The sequence below is a fragment of the Danio aesculapii genome, chromosome 8, assembly GCF_903798145.1.
Source record: "Danio aesculapii chromosome 8, fDanAes4.1, whole genome shotgun sequence".
NCBI lineage: Eukaryota > Metazoa > Chordata > Actinopteri > Cypriniformes > Danionidae > Danio > Danio aesculapii.
In genome coordinates this window covers 31,127,392-31,149,050 of record NC_079442.1, presented here as the reverse complement: position 1 = coordinate 31,149,050, position 21,659 = coordinate 31,127,392, and the positions used below count along the sequence as shown (strand labels likewise).

Below are 21,659 nucleotides of genomic sequence, written 5' to 3'. Positions count from 1 at the left end.
GTAGAAATATCTTAGCAGTGGTATCCCCATTGCAAACAACCCAATGCATCTAATCCTGTTTAGTTGAATATGTAAGTATGTTCAATACTTAAATAAATCACCAGTAAAGAAAGCATCCTTACGGTGTGGAAGTTTGCAATGCTGTACTGTATTGCAGTCACAGCACATTTATACAGTGCATAACACAACAGACTGCTTTAAAGCAAGCCACTTCTGGTACAGTGAAAAAATATATATTTATTGTATTTACTATTTTTTAAGGTAGCATAAGGTAAAATAAAGCTGAATTAAAACAAGCAAACAAACAACCAGTTACCTTAAAAAATTTGCAAATTTAAAGAATCATTTTTTTTTCAGAGGATAGAAAAATTATATCACACCAAAATAAAAACTCTTTCATTGATCAGTAAACATTGCCTACATCATTCAAATGTGGTCATGCTTGCTTGATGAGCAAGAACCAATGAGATTTGGCATCTTAGGAGCACTTAGGAGTTTGTTTTTATGTGATAAGGAATATTTCTATTTTTTTCAGTGATTAAAGGCTCGTTTACACTAAGCACATAATGATAAATATATTCGCACCCACACTGATGAACAATAACAATCTGTTTATTTTTTAATTAGCGCTTACATTTTGACATTACCCTCTTGCAACCAGCAGGTGTGCTCACGTGTGCTATTATCACATTTGACCTGTGAATCCAGCTCTTGTAATCAGTCCAATAAGTCAAACTAGTGAATTTAGTGATTGCAGTAAGTGTAGTAGTGGAATGAAAAAGTAAAAAATACATTTCCCCAGCAATATTAGAGGAGGAAACATAAAGAAATTGAAACTATCACTGGATAATTGAAGCACTTTTATTTTTAAACTTTAAATTGGTAATAATAAATAAGGTGCTGATATGCTCACTATGAAGTCATCTTTTGTTCTTTGCATAAATATCTTGGCAGTGGTATCCTCATTTCAAACAACCTGATGCCTCTAACCCTGTTTAGTTGAATATTTAAGAAAAACACCAGTTAAGAAAGCATCATTGCGGTGTGGAAATTTGCAATTCTTCACTCTATTAAAGTCACAGCACATATATACAGTGCATGGCACAACAGACTGCTTTAAAGCAGGATGTTTGTGGTACATTGAAAAATAATATTCATTGGATTTACTCATTTTTTAAGGTAGCACAACATAAAATAAGGCTGAATATAAACAAACAACCAGTTACCTTGAAAAAAAATAGTAAATCCAATTAATATTTTTTTTCAGTGCATTAAAGGGTTATATTATACCAAAATGAAAACTCTTTCATTGATCAGCGTTCAAATTTGGTCATGCTTGCTTGAGGAACAAGAACCAGAGATTTATTTTTGTATCACACCAGCATCCTATGAGCACTTATAAGGTTTGTTTTCACACGGTAGAGAAAAGTATTTATTTCACTGATTAAAGGCTCGTTCACATTAAGCATGATAATTATAATGATAAATATATTTGCATCCACACTGACGAATGATAACAATCTGTTTATTTACGTGTACATTTTGGCATTAAACCCTTATAACCAGCAGGTGTACTCAGTGTGCTACTATCACATCTGACCAGTCTAATCAAACAGTGAATTTAGTGATTGCAGTAAGTGTAGTAGTGGAATGAAAAAAAAAACATTTCTCCAGAAACTGAAACTAGCAATAGATACTTGAAGCACTTTTATTTTTACACTTCAATTTGCCAGTCTGGCTAGCATAACTTCTACATATATTTTATCATTATTTCTCATGGTATGACCAATTGTTTGCAAGATAGTCATTATTTTTAAATAATCTTTGAAGAGACATCAAGCAGAGCCTCTTGTATACTTGTATATTTCAATGGATTCTGACTGGCTGTAAGTGTTTTATTATTTATTAGCTGGGGAAAAATGTTTTGAAAGTGATCCCATTGATCTTGTTTCTCTACATCTTTATCATTATAGCTGTGGTATGAACTATGCTGTTGTTTTACATTCAGAATTCATTGTAGAATGTAATTTTCGTTGTTTATAGTGAATAAATAAGTGAATTAAATCCTGAACTAAATCTGATCACGATACATAACTGTCATATCTCTTCAGGAAATTTACGGTGCATACAGAAAGTATTCATAGTGCTTCACTTTTTCCACATTTTTTTATTTTACAGCCTTATTCCAAAATGGATGAAATTCATTTATTTCCTCAAAATTCTACACACAATACTCCATAATGACAATGTGAAAAAAGATTTTTTGAAATTGTTGCAAATTTATTAAAAACAAAAAACCTGAAAAATCACATGTACAGAAGTATTCACAGCCTTTGCTGTGGAGCTCTAAATTGAGCTCAGGTACATTCTGTTTCCACTGATCATTCCTGAGATGTTTCAGCAGCTTAAATAGAGTTCACCTGTGGTAAGTTCAGTTGATTGGACATAATTTGAAAAGGCATACGGCTGTCTATATAAGGTGCCAGGGTTGACAGTGCATGTCAAAGCACAAACCAATCATGAAGACAAAGGAATTGTCTGTAGACCTCCGAGACAGGATTGTCTCGAGGCACAAGGCTGGGGGAGGTTACAGAAAAATTTCTGCTGCTCTGAAAGTTCAAATGAGCACAGTGCCTCCATCATCCGTAAGTGAAAGATGTTTGGAACCATCAGGACTTTTCCTAGAACTGGCCGGCCATCTAAGCTGAATGATTGAGGAAGAAGGGCCTTAGTCAGGGAGGTGATCAATTACCCAATGGTCACTCTCTCTGAGCTTCAGCATTCTTCTGTGGAGAGAGGAGAGCCTTACAGAAGGACAACCATCTGTGCAGCAATCCACCAATCAGGCCTGTATGGTAGAGTGGTCAGACGGAAGCTACTCCCCATCTGGAATTTGCCAAAAGGCATCTGAAGGACTCTCAGACCATAAGAAACAAAATTCTCTGGTCTGATGAGACTAAAATTGATCTCTTTGGAGTGAATGCCAGGCGTTACCTTTGGAGAAAACCAGGCACCGCTCATCACCAGGCTAATATTATCCCTACAGTGAAGCATGGTGGTGGCAGCATCATGCTGTGGGGATGTTTTTCAGCAGTAGGAACTGGAAGACTAGTCAGGATAGAGGGAAAGATGAACACAGCAATGTACAGAGATATCCTGAATGAAAATCTGCTTCAGAGTGCTCTTGACCTCAGAATAGGGCGACGGATCTTCCAGCAGGACAATGACCCAAAGCACACTGCCAAAATATGAACGGCTTCACAACAACTCTGTGAATTTGCAACAATTTCAAGAAATCTTTATTTCACATTGTCATTATGGGGTATTGTGTGTAGAATTTTGAGGAAACATTCATTCATTAATTTTCTTTTCGGCTTAGTCCCTTTATTAATCCGGGGTCGCCACAGCGGAATGAACCGCCAACTTATCCAGCACATGTTTTACACAGCGGATGCCCTTCCAGCCACAACCCATCTCTGGGAAACATCCATACACACTCACTCACACTCATACACTACGGACAATTTAGCCTACCCAATTCACCTGTACCGTATGTCTTTGGACTGTGGGGGAAACCGGAGCACCCGGAGGAAACCCACGTGAACGCAGGAAGAACATGCAAACTCCACACAGAAACCCCAACTGACCCAGGCGAGGCTCGAACCAGTGGCCTTCTTGCTGTGAGGAGACAGCACAACCTACTGCGCCACTGCGTCACCATTTTGAGGAAATATATTAATTTAATCCATTTTGGAATGAGGCTGTAACATGAAAAATGTGGAAAAGGTGAAGCGCTATCAATACTTTCCGTATGTACTGTAGATTAAATAATTTGATCGATATTATTTTGTTGTTGTTATTAATCTCATGACAAACATTAGAAAGCATCAGATTTTTGAGAGACTTAATAGGGATTAAACTCTTTCATATTTCATTAAAAACAAAGTAAAACAATTGATGATATTTCTCTAATTTATATGTCAAAGGCAGAGTCTCTAAGCTTCATTTACATTCTATCGTCATGGTAGTTTTAATTGTTTATCAGCCAGAGCAAAACTTCATTTTGACCTGCTTTAGTAAATCGGCCTTCATTTACCCCTTAATTGGCCTTTACCCAATGTCTGTAACTAACATTCCAAATCCACATGCTAGAGATGCACAGGCTGACCAGCCATAAATCAAAATCATCCTTTTTTGCTCTGAAAATCTGCAAGCATTTTTATACACAAACTGCATTGTAAACATTTGGAATTATTGAAGTTTGTTTATGAAATGCTAACAGAGGCCAGAGGCGTTGAAGACGGAGCACAGATGTACCAACAGACAAAATAGGACCCGGCAGCACAGACGCTGCGGGAATGGGCAAGCAGCCACGTAAATCTCCATGTGAAGGTAATGTAAACATCTATTCTTTATGCACTATACAATGGCTTTACTCAATACTTGTGCATCTGTTGATTTTGTCTTACGTTTGGATTATCTGGTAGCATTTAAAAAACTCGCCAGTAGAAAAAGAGCAACTCATTGTTCGTGATTCAAGCAAGCAACATTGGAAGAACATCTATATTTGGGAGTTTTTATTAAAATATGTATGAGGGGAAACCCACTGTCTTCAGAAAAGGTTTTCACAAAGTCAAAACTTTGTGTTTGTTCTTTTCATTGTGAATTTATACAGTCCAATATAACTCAAAAACATGCTAATATATGTACATCTGTCTTTGGAATGTTGGACTAAAGGAAATGACTGCCTCTGATTTTACATCATGGCAGATATTTCAGACTGTAATGAAGCAAATAAACACTAAGAGCCAGGGCACACCCAACCAGCGGTTAGCCATTGGGCTTTGTTGGTCCATCGGTCAGTGTCAGTCTGGTTAGTTGGTTTGGTTTGTTCCAAATGTTGCCTCTTGTCAGGTTAACATTAAAACTCATTGGTCCGATTCAGAGATTAGAATCGGTGTCGGGTCGTCAGCTGAGGAGAGCACTTTTATTGGTTATTCAGCAAAAAATCAGAGTGTGACTGTGACGTAGTGAAGTGATGTAGCAAGTAAACAATTCAGGTCAAGGAACACAATGAGGCCGGTTCTAATTTTGGTCCAAACGATATGGATTATTAGATTATCAGACATTTTTACAGGAGCAAATCTCTCCATGGTGAATGACAATTACTGTGATAATGACACTGAATGCGGCTTATTTACGCTTTGCATGAGCATGTCGGAAGTTCCGGTTTCCTGTTTTAAATGAAACAACAGATACTGCCTCCTGTGCTGCAGAAAGACACATGCTCTCACACAGGCAGAGAACGCATACTCTTGAATCAGTCGGCTTTGTCCTTTTGTTGTGTTTTTGGTCCAGACTGAACCAGACGTGAGCCAACACGAAGCGAAAACACAGTTGGGTTTCATCTGTGCTAGTTGTTTGGTGTCAGCTTGGTGTGTACCGGCCTTAATATGTAAACATAGACAATCAACATTTCTGATGGGTTATTTATGCCAAAGATCATTAGAATATAAAGTAAAGGTCAAGTTCTGTGCTATACTTTGTAAATATCCTACTGTAAATATATTAAAACAAAAATGCTGATTAGTAATGTGCATTGCTGAGAACTGAGAAAAGATTAATCAATGAAAAGCTTATTTATTCAACTTTGAGATTATGCATAAATCTCCATTTCAAGAATTTGACATTTATGACTGGTTTTGTGGTCCAGGGTGACATATTTTCATTCTTACAACAAACATATCAAATCAGCCCATTTGCTTGTGCAAAATTAGCAAATGGCTTCAGGCATGAAAGATTATGCTGCTATTTTTTCCATGCAAAAATATGTTTAACCTCTTAAGGCCCAAGGTGTTTTTTTTTACATGCAATTTTTATTTCACTTTGCTATTTGGGCTTATTAGAACATGATTAGAATAAAAACCTAAGTATCATCTTTTGATACAATGTACTTTTAGAGAAAAATTATGTCCACATACAGTATGTGGACTCATGGTCCGAATTTACATAAAACACTTTTTCCTGAATTTTTTAAATGCATATTTAACATGGAATTTTATTAAACTTGCTTTGACAATCAGAGAGTAAAAACCTAAATTTTTCCCATTTTGGACAGTTAAAAATAGGGTTTGGGACATTTCATATGCTGCAAAACAGTTGCAGGATGACACTGTATGTCTGTAACAAAATATAAAACATTCAAAGTATTTTAAATAGCCACTTAAGAGATAAAATGTGCTGTCCATGTATGTGGACACTCAAGCCCTGGGAGGTTATATTACTTACATTACACTCAAAAAAATTAATCCCAATGAAGTTTATCAGTAACTGTTTGTAACCTTTTGATTTGTCAGTTTTTTTAAGTGAAGTTTATTTATAAACTAATTTCGAGAGGATCACGTGCTTATGATTGCGGCTGGATCCGCATTATCCAGTTCTCAATGCACCAATCAGACGACTCCTAAGCTACTACAAATACCCTGGGTTACATTCCACCGCTATCTTCATTTTGAAGAATCCCCCCTTCCACCCCTACTCCTCCTCCTTCCTAGACGAGTAACATGGTGGCCCAGTGCTTAGCACTGTCGCCTCACAGCAAGAACGTCTCTGGTTCCAGGCTTTACCAAACCAGCAGACGTTTCTGTGCAGAGTTTGCACTTTCTCCCGGTGCTCACGTGGGTTTCCCCGGGTTCCCCGGTTTCCTCCCACCGTCCAAAAAAATGCAACTTAAGTTAATTGACTAATCCAAATCAGCACCATAAACATGCTTCTAGTATGTAGTTATCTCTCAAGAGCAATCACTATCTGTTCATTAGTTACTACAGCAGGGGAGTTCTCGAGATCTACCTGAGCTCAAACTCCCCTCCCGCCTTGCAACGGCCAGGGCTCGAGGATCTTATGAGCTCAGGGCTCTCTTCCGGGACAGCATGCCAAACAAGCTTATAATCAATCATCAGCTAAGTGTGAACTCTTAAAATGTCTGTTGTCTTATCTAAATCTGTTAAAACTGAATACTATTAGATTTAATCAGTTTAGCTGTAGAAAAAGCCAGATAAAATTAGTTAAGTTCTATGAGTTTACTTAATATTCAGGGGCAAAAATGACACAGATACATACTTAATTCCAATGTGTTTTAAAACAATAACAATGTTAAAACACATTGAATTTATAGATATTATTACATAAACATTGTTCTTATTTCCATTTAGTTCCATTTATGTTTAACTAGCAAATATCAATCACAAAGTTTACTAGTTCATTTATGTTCAAAGTATGTCATCCAAATGGACAGAAATTTTATATGCAATCAAAATAAATCTTATTTGTTAGCCCTAAATATTTTGAGTGTATATTCATATTGTAAACCCTTACAAGATCTTTATGTGTGGAAGAGGTCAATAATCCTCTGATAATCCACTGCAGGTCATCGTTACTCTCTCAGGATTGCAGCAGAAAGCGTTAGTGTGTCCGCAAGCGTGTTAAGACCCGTTACTATTGCATTTGTTACTACAAATCACAATTATGTGGCCAGCTCCGCTCAGCCTTCCTCCAGGCCTCAGAGGTGAAGGCTTTTTTTTCAAGCCAGCGTCAGTGTCTTCGCATGAAAGCTGCTGTAACACAAATTATCTACTGGCCGCCGGACAGGAGCAGGAAAAGTTTCAGTCTCTGGCTCATTCTCCATTATCCATGAGTCACAGCTAGCGGCGGATCGGCTACAAAACCCCCACATCGCCCGGAAGCTGGCCTGTCCTTCTGCATCACGCAACGCTTTATTACATTAGCGCAGCTTAACTGACAGAGGCTGATCCAGAAACGTTAAAAGCAGCATTTCAGGATGAACACGGGGCTTGTTGGAGCTGCCTCGATGGAAAATTGGTGTTGACAGACCAGTATTAGAGCTATCTGTGCAGGGGATCTGCTGTCAGTCTTGTACAGCTACAACTCAAGCGGAGAACGGCTAGCAGAGCAAAAAGGAAAAAGATAGAAAGCAGAATATGAGAATTTGTGGAAATGACTGAGACAAAGCTTGCACTGAGGCTGTGGTGATTACTATATTATTGACTGACTTATTGTGTACACTGAAATTAAGATTGAAACCAAACAACACTGTAAAGAATGCTGTTTTCCACACAACTCTTTTATGTTGTTCCTAACAAATCAATTAACTTAATTTAAGTTAACTTGAGTAAACTTAAGTGGATTAAACATCAAAAAATTAAGTTGTTCCCCCCAAAAAAACTCAAGAATTTTGTTGATTCAGCTTATTTTAAGTATTTTGAACAAGCAAAAATAAATTTTGAGTGAATTGTCAGAAAGCAGCTAAACAAAATAAAGAAATATTTTATTACACAAACTTTTTAAATTATTTTTGTTTTCACTTACAGTTGAAGTCGGAAATATTAAACCCCCTGAATTATTAGCCCCCCTGTTTATTTTTTCCCCAATTTCTGTTTAACGTAGAGAAGATTTTTTCAACACATTTCTAAACATAATAGATTTAATAACTCATCTCTAATACCTGATTCATTTTCTCATTGCCATGATGACAGTAAATAATATTTGACTAGATATTTTTCAAGACACTTCTATACAGCTTAAAGTGACATTTAAATGCTTAACTAGGTTAATTAGGTTAACTAGGCAAGTTAGGGTAATTAGGCAAGTTATTGTATAACAATGGTTTGTTCTGTAGATTATCGAAAAAAATATTATTAGTCCCTTAAAGGTTTCCCTTATTTGGCACAAACCTCCAATTTTAAGCTCCAAAAACATGCACTATAGGTGATTTGGGTAAGCTAAATTTGCCATAGTGTTTGAGTGTGAATCCAAGAGTGTATGGGTATTTCCCAGTGTTGGGTTGCAGCTAGAAGGGCATCCGCTGCGTAAAACATATGTTGGATAAGTTGGCGGTTCATTCCGCTGTGGTGACCCCTGATTAATAAAGGGCCTAAGCCGGAAAGAAAATGAATTAATGTATTAAATAAAATAAAATAAAATGCGGCCCGGTGGGTTAGTGGTTAGCAATGTTGCCTTACAGCAAGAAGCTCGCTGGTTCGAGTCCCGGCTGGGTCAGTTGTTATTTCTGTGTGGAGTTTGCATGTTCTCCTCGTGTTCGCGTGGGCTTCCTCAGGGGGCTCAGATTTCCCCCACAAGTCCAAAGACATGTGCTATAGGTGAATTGGGTGAGCTAAATTGGCCATGTGTTTCCCAGTGTTGAGTTGCAGCTGGAAAGGCATCCGCTGCGTAAAACATATGCTGGGTAAGTTGGTGGTTCATTCCACTGTGGCGACCTCTGATTAAAAAAGGGACTAAGCCGAAAAGAAAATGAATGAATAAAATAAAATAAAATAAAATAAAATAAAATAAAATAAAATAAAATAAAATAAAATAAAATAAAATAAAATAAAATAAAATAAAATAAAATAAAATAAAATGCGGCACAGTGGGTCAGTTGTTAGCACTGTCACCTTGTAGCAAGAAGGCCGCTTGTTTGCATGTTCTCCCCGTGTTCACGTGGGTTTCCTCCAGGGGCTTCGCTTTCCCCACAGTCCAAAGGCATGCGCTATAGGTGAATTGAATGAAACAAATTGTCCGTAGTGTATGAGTATGTGTGTGTGTGTGTGTGAATTAGTGTATGGGTGCTTCCCAATACTGGGTTGCGGCTGGAAGGGCATCCCCTGCGTAAAACACATGCTGGACTAGTTGGCGGTTCTTTCCGCTGTGGTGATCTCTGAAATAAACTAAGCAGAGGGAAAATAAATTTAAATAAAACAAAACAAAATAAAAGCCAGTATGTTATCTGACATATTTTTATTTACAAAATGAATAAATTAATAAATAAATCATTTATAATGTTGATAATATGATAAAATGTTTTAATATAATATAATATAATATAATATAATATAATATAATATAATATAATATAATATAATATAATATAATATAATATAATATAATATAATATAATATAATATTCGATATACTTGACATTTTATTAGCTTTCATTTATTAAAGCAATTACTCAATGTGTGTGTATTATGACCTTTTGAGATATTTTATTAACAATATAAACAAATAGCAATTAATAAATAAATAGATATTTACTTAAAATAATGGCTGACTGTGTCCCATAAAACGTGTCATAAAATCCACTGTTCACAATCATTTAATTATTAGTCAAAACACCATAACAGTTATTGCCCAAGCCCTGCGCTAATTAAAAATGACCACTAAGATTACCATTCATAACAATCAGCTGATGGTTTTGATGAGAGTTCCTCTTAAAGGGAACTTTATATATGGGTTAGCAAAGAACAAAATATTGATCAGAGTAATGCAGAAAGACAGATTATGTAGATTGTGGTTTTAGGTCAGAGGTTTGGGTGATTGAGATTCTCTGTGTTCAAGATTTAGTACTACAAGTCCCTTTGTGCTGAGTCAAACCAGATCATGCCAAGTGAGCAGTTCATATTTCTCTCTCACACTCTCTCTCTCTGTCAGTCTTACACTCAATCTTTCTCTCCCTCTCTCTCTCTCTCTCATCTAAAGTACACTACAGCGAAGTTTCTCAGCAGGGAATGAACTGTGTCCTCTGATAGTGCCGTTTATCTACACATGCTACATGTCAATGCTGTTTCAGCATTTCATTCACTAAAGGAATTATGCAAATATGATAAAACAGCACAAACACGAGCAAAAGAAAATCTTTTCTGAACACTAACATCTTTTCTGTTAGTGAAGGATGCAACACTGTGGCGTGTATGTTCTGCAAACATAACAATGGCAATGCCTTCATTTAAATGCTCAAGGTGCAATGCATTTTCAGCATATTCCGTGCTTATTTATGAAGCACTTTGAGAGGTCCAGGGTTTTGAAACACTCATGCACTGTGAATTCGGCCCTCAGCTGCATGAGTTTATATCCCCCTCACATACGCTTTCCTTTTCTACTTGCCAAGGTGTGTTTCCTCCATTTCCTTTGCTTCAGCTTTTTTATTCTCTTTCACTTCCTCCAAGAGCATTCTAATAAAGATATGTGCATCGGGTCCAACAAACCCATATGAAGGAAAGAGTCAAAGAAAGCATGAAACAGTCGCTCCAGAATTCCACACAGCTGAAGTCTGGGCCTGTCAGACAGTTTTTGGAGCACTATAGGAAATGTTATTTGAAAGTAAGGTGTTGAGAAGTCTATTTTGGTGGTCGATTTGCTAATTAGTGGCAGGCTTTATGTTCCTCCATTCAGCAAATCTATCAGGCCATATTACAAGAGCAATCAGACAGAGGTGAGGTGAAGTAAATAGCAGTCCACACACTGTATGAGTGCAGCGGTCTTACTTTTTCAGGCCGTTTGTGAGTTACACAGCTCCACCTACTGGTGAAACGGTGAAGAAGATTAATCACGTCTTGTAACTTGAGGAGAAGGGAAAATATTAAACAGCATTGAGGCCATCATGATGCATTATGAAGCCATTAATAGGGAATCACAATGCACTGATGCAGAAAAGCAGCACACCTGTAGATCACTGGAAAAGGAGAGCACTACACATTTTTATGACTGTTTGTTGATTATTATCATTACTAAAACATTGTTTTACATTCAGGACAAATTCCTTCTAAATAATTTAGAAGCCCTAAACTCTAAACTAAACTAGCTTACGTTCTTTGAAAAATCTGAATATACAGCTTTGGGAAAAGGTGCATATATTTACATATAATTATGTTTATAAGTATAGAAATCTTTTACATAAATATAAATATTATATATATATATATATATATATATATATATATATATATATATATATATATATATATATATATATATATATATATATATATATATATATATATATATATAATGATAGAACAATTATAAAAGAGCTATAAGATGATTAATATAGGCTACTTGGCAGGGGTCGGGGCCCCTATTTCTTCAAGGCCCTAAACAGCTACTTCGCTCATTGGTTAAGTTTGCCCCTGTACACACACAAACACACTCAATATTGTTTTTATAAATTCTGCGGATATTCCATAGGTGTACATATATATTGTGTGTGTACAGGGGCAGACTTAACCAATAAGCGAAGTAGCTGCTTAGGGCCCCGGAGAAATAGGGGCCCCGACCCCTGCCAATTCAATGCAATTCAATTCACCTTTATTTGTATAGCGCTTTTACAATGTAGATTGTGTCAAAGCAGCTTCACATAAAAGGTCATAGTAAATTAGAACAGTGTAGTTCAGTTTTCAGTGTTAAAGTTCAGTTCAGTGTGGTTTAAAAATCACTACAGAGAGTTCAAACACTGAAGAGCAAATCCAACGATGCGCAGCTCTACAGATCCCGAACCATGCAAGCAAGTGGCGACAGCGGAGAGGGAAAAAAAACTTCACTAATTGCCAAGTAGCCTATATTAATCATCTTATAGCTCTTTTATAATTGTTCTATCATATATTGTAAAATCTATCTATAACCATTAAGATTTTAACATTATTACTTCTTTTCTAAACTGAAGGCCCCTGTGAATAGTGGAACATTCCTTGCCTAACTGCACATGCAAATATTAAAATCTAACCACAAGTATGGCTAATTAATTGTACTTGGTTTGTGAGCTTGTTTTTAATTTGTGAATTTATTGTATTTAAAGTTACATTAAGAAGGTTCCACTTGAAATATTTTTAACATGCAGTTTATTTACTAAATAAAACCCTGAATCTATAGAGAAAAAAATATCTATAGAGAAAGTGTGTTCTGAGTTTCAACGCTAGGGCCCTATATCTAGAATTGCTTAGGGCCTCCAGATTACTAAGTCCACCCCTGTGTGTGTGTGTGTAAGCCCTTTATTCCTTACGTCTAGCAATACCAGTAATTTTTGACATTGTGGATATGTTTTGGTCCCCATGAAGAAAGGGGCTTATAAAGCACACTGAATGAAGGATTTAGACAATGTAAAAATTCTGATTGTTTCCTGTGAGGGTTGGGTTTAGGGATAGGATTGGGGTAGGGGGATAAAACATACAGTCTGCATAGTATAAAAATCCTTAAATTGATGGGAAGTGCCCATAAAGATAACTGTAGTAGTGTGTGTGTGCATGTGTGTGCTTATGTATGTTTATTACATTACATTGTGTCATATTTAAAGTGACTGAAAATAGTTTAATCTTAATTATTTTGGTTAAAAAAAAATGATTCAGCATGTCAATTACTCAGAAATGTTAGCTGAAATAGGTGACACGGTGGTGCAGAGGGATGCAGCACAATCGTCTCACAGCAAGAAGGTTGCTGGTTCAAGCCTCGGCTGGGTCAGTTGGCATTTCTGTGTGGAGCTTGCATGTTCTCCCTGTGTTGGCGTGGGTTTCCTTTGGGTGCTCCGGTTTCTCCCACAGTTTAAAGACATGCGCTATAGGTGAATTGGGTAGGCTAAAATTGGCCGTAGTGTGAATGGGTGTGTATGGATGTTTTCCAGTGATGGGTTGCAGCTGGAAGGGCATCCACTTTGTTATACATATGCTGGATAAGTTGACGGTTCATTATGCTGTGGCGACCCCAGATTAATAAAGGGACTAAGCCGAAAAGAAAATGAATGAATGTTAGCTAAAATATGTATATGAAATTCAGAATTTCAGCATTGGGTGCTTCTGTCATTTAGTGGTAATGATATTAATGCTTTGGGAATGTCTGAAATACATGAGAGAATTTAAATGAGGGTTAAGTAAACAATGCAAAAGTCATTAGACTAAAACATTACTATAGGCTGCAACTGACCAATCAGAATCAAGTATTCCAAAGAGTTGCATTGCAATTACAAACATTCTAGGAAACCCCAGAGGTGAGAAAAGCCTGTGTTCATAACACATTAGCTGTTAAAATATAAAGAAAAAAAAACTCTCTCTCTAATGCCATTGCAAGGCAGGTCATTCTATCTTCAGGAGGTCGAGTCTTGTCTCACCTTTATTAGTCACTATGATGACTTCCCAGACACCTTCCTTCAACACGCTCTATAAATACACCTATAACGCAATTACTCCATCCCTCTCTGTCTGTCTCCCTCTCTCCTCCTGTCTGTCTCCCCGCGTTCACTCACACACACACCGTCTCAAACGTCATTAGGAATTTACACACACGCACACTCAAATTTCCTTTTTTAACCTCAAACTCGGCACAGTTTGAGACTGCAGTTTGTGTGAGCCGATACTTGTCCAACACTTCTGCCTGTCTCCTCAAGCAGGAGCCTTGACAGCTCGAGAAAATCTCTGCTTCCAAAAAAGCTTCGCACTTGCATATAATTACTTGAAAATTCCATCTTCGCGAATGATTTGCAGTGGCGAGGAGTTCTCGCTTCCAATTAAGGCAGAATTTTAGAAATGAGCATTTGAGTTAGCATTTAGCGGGCCTGCAGAACTGCGTCTTATTTTCTGACAGGCTTTAATTGGCGACTCCTGAACCCTCGCAGGTGGGAAATTACATTGCCAGTCACAAAGAGCGTCCATCCCATAGAGCACTATGGCGATTTCGCGCCCACACGTGTAATTGGCAGAATATCTCTTGTGACTTAACTGTAGAGACAAGTGTTTTTAAAAACCTTCTGTGTTGCCTGGCAGAGAAAAACAAGCACCCTGGAGACGTATTGGGTTTTCAGACAACTGCGTGTGTGCTGAGACTCTTCTAGATAGACTAAAGAGGCGCATTTGTGTCATTTCATTAGACGGGGCTAATCCTGAGGGTGTTAAGATTGAACCAGAGCCCTGAGCAAAGAAGCGCCAGGATGGGGGACCGGCCGGATGAATCAAGCCTGATTGGATTGCTTCTGTGCTTGCTGCCTGGAACCTGAGAGTCCCTTTTATTCTGCCCCACAATCTCTCCCCACCCCAATATGTTTATTTACTGAGGCTGTCTGGTCAAGGATGGCTGTTTAATTTCCTCAGGGAGAGGCAATGAGAGACATGGCAATACTCGAGAGAGAGAGAGAGAGAGAAAGAGAGAGAGAGGGAGTGAGATAAGGGAGGGGAGAAAGCAAAAGAGTGAGAGTGTGACAGAGAGAGTTATCGCTCAGATCCATTCTCAATTAGAAAGAGCTCTAAACAGAAAAGGCAAACTCTCCTCCATCCCTGAGGACTCAGAGTTACAGTAGTTGGATCTTGTCACAGAAGTTCACTGGACTCCACTGGAGGCCTCAAACTTACTAAACTCTTCAATATAATAGCAAAGTTTAAGTGGAGATATTTAGACACAACAATGTTGTCATTTGCTTCAATTGTGAATAGCGTTGAAGTCCTTTACATACAAAATGTACAGTACGTTCAAAATGACTAATATTTTGGGCCAATTTATTCTTGGTTTTCTTTGATCAGACTGATTTGTTAAAATGTTTTAATTTATATTTGGCCACATAAATGCATCTCAGCTAAATGATCTGATCTTCAAATCCTGCGCTATTGACCTTATTCTTCAATGTGGAAGTGTGCTTGTTTTTGCGATTGTTTTAGAACTTCCAACTCAGTTTCCTATGGGAGAAATGACCAGAAATAATAAATTGCAGAAAACGGTCAAACTCATACCTGCAAATATTCGGATCATTGAATCCGGGAGATTTTATCCGGGGGTGCGCGCGAACTGAAGTGCGTTGGTTCCGGTGCGCATGGGGACTTAACCAAAAAGTTGAGGAGCGTGGGGGGGAGACAAAAATACAGGTCTGAAATACGGGAGACTCCATGGAAAAACGAGAGTGTTGGCAGGTGTGGTCAAACTACTTGCTCTACAAACAAGTGTTTGCATGACTATACACACAAAGTAGAATAATATAATAGGAAAATATCTTATTATACAAAACAAACAGCAAAACAAGCTGTTTTTAATCTCTAAAAATTAATGCAAGTGAATGAGACCGGAAGTCTCGAGCCAAAAAGATCCAAATGGCTGCGCCCACTCGTACGAAAAGAATAAGGTGAATGTGCAAATGTAACTAGGCTGGCTCAACTAAAGCATGAGATACACCATATTTCATTTCATTATTATTATTTTTTACAGAATCGTATGCTATATATCTTATTCTGCATACAAATGATTTCATATAGGCTCTGTGATTACTGTCATTACAGGATAAATTAAACATATGCTTTTGTTGTACAGATAAGAATGAGACATCATTGAAAACTGTAAAGAGATTATTTGTGTATAACCTACTCCTCAATAACAAAACTCTGTGCTGCTGTAAATGAACGAACATTTCTATTATTTCTCTACATTCACAGAGTTAGTCTACTATGTACTAGCAGAGATAGGCATGATGAATGATGAATTTTAAACGAAAAAAATAAAATAAACAAAATATCCCAAACTATCTTCTATGGCAGTGGTCCCCAACCTTTTTATCACCACAAACCAGTCAATGCTTGACAATTTTACCGCGGACTGGGGAGGGCGAGGGGTTGTGTCGGTGGTTCGTAGGTTGCTAGGTGACCATTAACCGTTTTCTCAGAGAATGACAAGCAGACAAAAAATTGCTGTCACAAGTTTTATTTATGGACAAAATTACAAAACAATGTTTGGGTGTTCTGTGTTTGTCTGAGATAATTAGTCTATCGAAATGTGTGTATTCTATGTGTATATTTCATACAAATATGGTCAGTTTTTGTCACGTGACAAGCGGTGCGCTCCCGGTATTAATTCAACTGTGTGCGTCTAGAAGGGGCGAGCACATCACGCCGCTTGCGTACACCTCCCTTGGAAATAGAAACTTGCACAAACTCTAGAAAGGACATGTTTTGCGAACGGCCCCTAAAAGGCTACTGTCATTTGTGAACTCCAGCAGTTGTTTCTTACTCATTTTGCTGCTTGTGGGTTAAATTTGGGCACTCAAGTGACTTCAAATGATTTCTTGTGCGGTCCGGTACAAATTGATCAATGGGCCGGTACTGGTCCGCAGCCTCGCGGTTGAGGACCACTGGTCTATGGCATTGTGTTGCCTGTTGCATTAGTGCATTAGTGCATTATATCTAACTGTCATTTATCCTATAACATGCACACACTTTTATTCGTTTACATTTTGGTATATATAAAATTAACATAAGTAGTTTGAACAACCAGATACATTTAGATGTGTCCAGTTTCATCTGTAATGTGTCACACACCAGGTCCTTATGTGGTTTGAGCAATCGAATTCCTAATGCATTTAGGAGGGCATTTACACTTGCCCTTTTCACAATCCGAATTAAGTGACCAGGTGTAAACCACCACATAGATACCTGCCAAAAAACATGATCACCTGCCTAATAATATGTTGTTGGTCCTCAATGTGCAACCAAAACAGTGTCAACCAACTGGGATACAAGACCCCTGAAGGTGTCCTGTTTATCTGGCTCCTGGACATTACCAGCAGACCCTTCAAGCCCAGTATCGACCATAGCAAAGTCACAGACGATCAAACATGCTGGTCCAGCACATGCCACAGATGCTCATTTGGACTGAGATGTGGGGAATTTGGAGGCCAGAGCAGCACCTTGAACTCCTCAACATGTTCTCCAAGCCATTCCTGGACAATGTGTGCAGTGTGGCAGGCTGCAGCAGTGTTTAGGCAGGTAGCATCTGACAAATGTATGCCCACATCATGGACACAAGGTTTCCCAGCAAAACATTTTCCAAAGCTTTTGACTGTGGACAGGGGTCATCACAGGCACTCTGACTGGCCTGTGGTCAGTGCAATACACTGTGTATTGTGACACATTTCTCCCATAACCATAATTAAAAATGTGTGTGTTTTGTGCCACAATAGAACTTTGAGACAGTTTAACCTTCAATGTATTTATACACCAGTGAGCTTTAGGCTTCCAACATTCTACCATTGGTTTGTGGTTTGTCCCTCCTTAAGGCAGATTTATACTTTTGCCTGGCTCTGCAGCGCTATTATTGAATATTTGACATGCTTAACAATGTTAAGCATTGCAACTCAGAGAAACTGTCATGATAAAACAGTAGTAAAAAATGAATGAATGAATGAATGAATGAATGAATGAATGAATATGAATTTAACTATATATATATATATATATATATATATATATATATATATATATATATATATATATATATATATATATATATATATATATATACACACACACATATACATATACATACATATATACATATATAGTTGAAGTCTTTGATTTTTTCTCTTTTTTTTTATATTTCCTTATATTTTACTTCTGAAGAAAGTCTTATTTGTTTTATTTCTGCCAGAATAAAAACAGCTTTTGCCAACTGTGCAATAGTTTACATTTCCGAGCTTGTACACTGAGGCTAATATGCACACACACTAGATTATCTGTGGCTGAGGCTTTTAACTAAGGGCCATTCCCATACTGCGTCTTTTGCCCACACAAGTTCGTTATTTTCTAATGGAGTCACGGGAATAAAAGGAAAATACAAAAAAATGCAGGGTTCCACATAAATCATTCATGTTGACCCAACACAAATCGATTAAGTTAACTTAACACTTTCAAAAAATGTATGTAGATTGAACATAACAATTTAAGTTGTCCCAATGAAATCTCAAGAATTGTGTTGTTTCAGCTCATTTTAATTAAGTAGTTTGTAGTAGTGTAGCTTAGATTATATAATATATATATATATATTTTTTTTTTGTTCTGTGAATTCATTTGGAGTGTAAAATTATTACTTATGTTTAGATGTCAAAAACTTTTTTTCACTTATTTTACTTATAAAAATCCAATAAGAAATGGACTATTGTTTGTTTATTATTATTATTATTATTATTATTATTATTATTATTATTATTATTATTATTATTATTATTATTATGTGCTGTATTAATTGGTACTAAGCAGCAATATTCATTCATTCATTCATTTTCTTGTCGGCTTAGTCCCTTTATTTATCTGGGGTCGCCACAGCGGAATGAACCGCTAACTTATCCAGCATCTGCAGCGGATGCCCTTCCAGCCGCAACCCATCTCTGGGAAACACCCACACACACACACTCACATTCATACACTACGGACAATTTAGCCTACCCAATTCACCTGTACCACATGTCTTTGGACTGTGGGGGAAACCGAAGCTCCCAGAGGAAACCCACGCAAACGCAGAGAACATGTAAACTCCACACAGAAACGCCAACTGACCCAGCTGAGGCTCGAACCAGCTTCCTTCAACATGCTCTATAAATACACCTATAACGCAATTACTCCATCCCTCTCTGTCTGTCTTCCTCTCCTCCTGTCTGTCTCCCTGCACTCGCTCACACACACCGTCTCAAACATCATTAGCTCGAACCAGCGACCTTCTTGCTGTGAGGCGACAGCACTACCTACTGCGTCACTACATTGCCCAAGCAGCAATATAAGGAGTAATATAATCATGTGATTTTCTAAACCAGTGGTGTTTTGAAATTAATGAATGCATAATAATCATGATAACCGTAAAAACTGTGATTATTCTTTACACACCAATCGTACAACTAAAATCTATAATCGTTGCATCCCTAATGTAAGTAAACAATTATTTCTTAAAAAAGCCTTGGATAACTATTGCACAAAATATATGCATTGTTTTTCCTCAGAGCTTCAAAAGAAACCTCAAGCACTTCACATCAGGCGGTTGTTTTGGATTTCTAAAGGTGTTGCACATCCAAATTCTCCCAGCTCCGCCAGACTCTGCTCCAAAATGTTACAAAAAAAGTTGTGCGCTCCAACAGACGAAATGATGTCACGTGCACCCAAAGCAAACATCCGCCAACACCTTGCTCCAATATTCACTGCACACACCAAACCGAAATTGCAGATGCAAGGAGTATAAACCAGCCTTTAGACCACCATTGGTAAATTTTCACCACTGATGCCCAAAAGCAACTCATCAGTCTTTCAATTGCAGTAGCTATTCAGAGCCAGTTGTCTTGCCATAACAGTCTGGCCATTATCAACATCGCTAACACGTGTATGCAGATTGTTTTCAATGACTTGAAATTTTACTTATAATGTACTGTAATCATTCCTTGTAGGGAAACCAACAATAATCACTTCAGCATTGACTGCTCATGATATTTGGTGTACATGATACATATAGACCCAGTTTCACAAACAAGAATTAAGGCTAGTCTAGACTAAACTTGAGTTGTCTTAACTGAAAATAACTTGCTGTAAAATATTTTAAAATATACCGGTCATTGTTTTGGCCCAAGATGCACACAAGTAATATGTTTATGCAAGTAATTTTTATGAAAGCTGCTTAAAAACATTAATTTAACTAAGGCCTAGCTCTAGCTTAAGCTAAGCCTTGTCTGTGAAACTGAGCCAAAATGTTTGAGTCCAAAAACAAGGCCACATCCGAAATAATGTTTGCTACCAAGTATACTGCCAGTGAAGAAACAGAAATTTACTAATCACACCACAACACCCTTCCTGGTCTCTTCTAATAACAACTCATCACATTAGTAGGCTGAAGAAATTTATTTAACCTCTGTGTTATATTATGATGAACTCGTCATGAAAGCACAGTAATGACAACTATATTCATAATGCGTAATACACCAACCTCAGGGTTCATTAGTGCAGTTCCCTAAAGACAAGTAAAAAAAATAAATAAAACTTTTAGTGTGCCTGAATGATATAATGCCATCCCCAATATCCTGGCTGGAATTTTCAGACATACCAAGGTGAGAGCCGGGGGTCCCAAAACGAAAATACCATACTCTATATTTCAGAGTGGGCTGATCAATCCAGTGTAACTTCTTCCCACACATTTCAACAGCTGGAAGTGAATCTGTGCCTGCAGACTGCAGGTAAACACAAGTAAACAGTCTGGTCCTCAAAATTATTTTTGGAACCGTTTTATAAGCAAAAATCCAAAAATATCAATTTTGAAGGGCAAAAAAAAAAGAGATACCATTAAACAAGATATTCACTCTTTATATCGTGTTCACTTGAGTGAAGCCGGGAGAGACATTTTGAGAGGTGCATTATTAGCATATGACTCACCTGCCCATCACCAGCCAGTGGACATGAGAAAACATACTGGAGCTGGAAGACAATGCTGAAATCCACGTCCCTCATCAGCTTCAGCTGCACACTGCCACGAAGAGACAGTCCATCACTGCTGGAGGGAGAAAGAAGAGTGTGAGATCACCGAAATATCAGAGCTCAGCATGAAATCTTGTGTAATGAACCTACACAACCCACACTGACCCAAAAACACTAGTCAAGTGACATTCATTAACACAGGTGTCACAGTTTGCTGTGTTCTGAGATTGGAAAGCACAGCACCAATCCCACAGCGCACTGCTAAATAAAGATCTATAGAGGGTTCCCATACTTTCAGAATTCCCATTAGTTTTTAAGCTGCTTATTGTTAAAAGTTTTTGAAAAATGTTTTTGTTCATTGTTATTTTTAATATATTCATTCATTCATTCATTTTCTTTTCGGCTTAGTCCCTTAATTAATCTGGGGTCGCCACAGTGGAATGAACCGCCAACTTATCCAGCATATGTTTTACGCAGCAGATGCCCTTCCAGCTGCAACCCATCACTGGGAAACATCCATACACACTCATTCACACACATACACTATGGACAATTAAGCGTACCCAATTCACCTATAGAGCATGTTTTTGGACTTTTGGAGGAAACCGCAGCACCTAGAGGAAA

General features: G+C 37.6%; 1 protein-coding gene across 1 annotated transcript in view; it reads right to left on the bottom strand.

The window, feature by feature from the left end:
* Positions 1 to 21,659, bottom strand: part of LOC130233593 (nephrocystin-4-like) — a 301,343-nt gene that overhangs the window by 156,337 nt on the left and 123,347 nt on the right. The window contains exon 8 of the mRNA XM_056463720.1: positions 20,994 to 21,108. Coding sequence (XP_056319695.1) covers positions 20,994 to 21,108 — 115 coding nt within the window. The remainder of the gene's footprint in view (positions 1 to 20,993; positions 21,109 to 21,659) is intronic.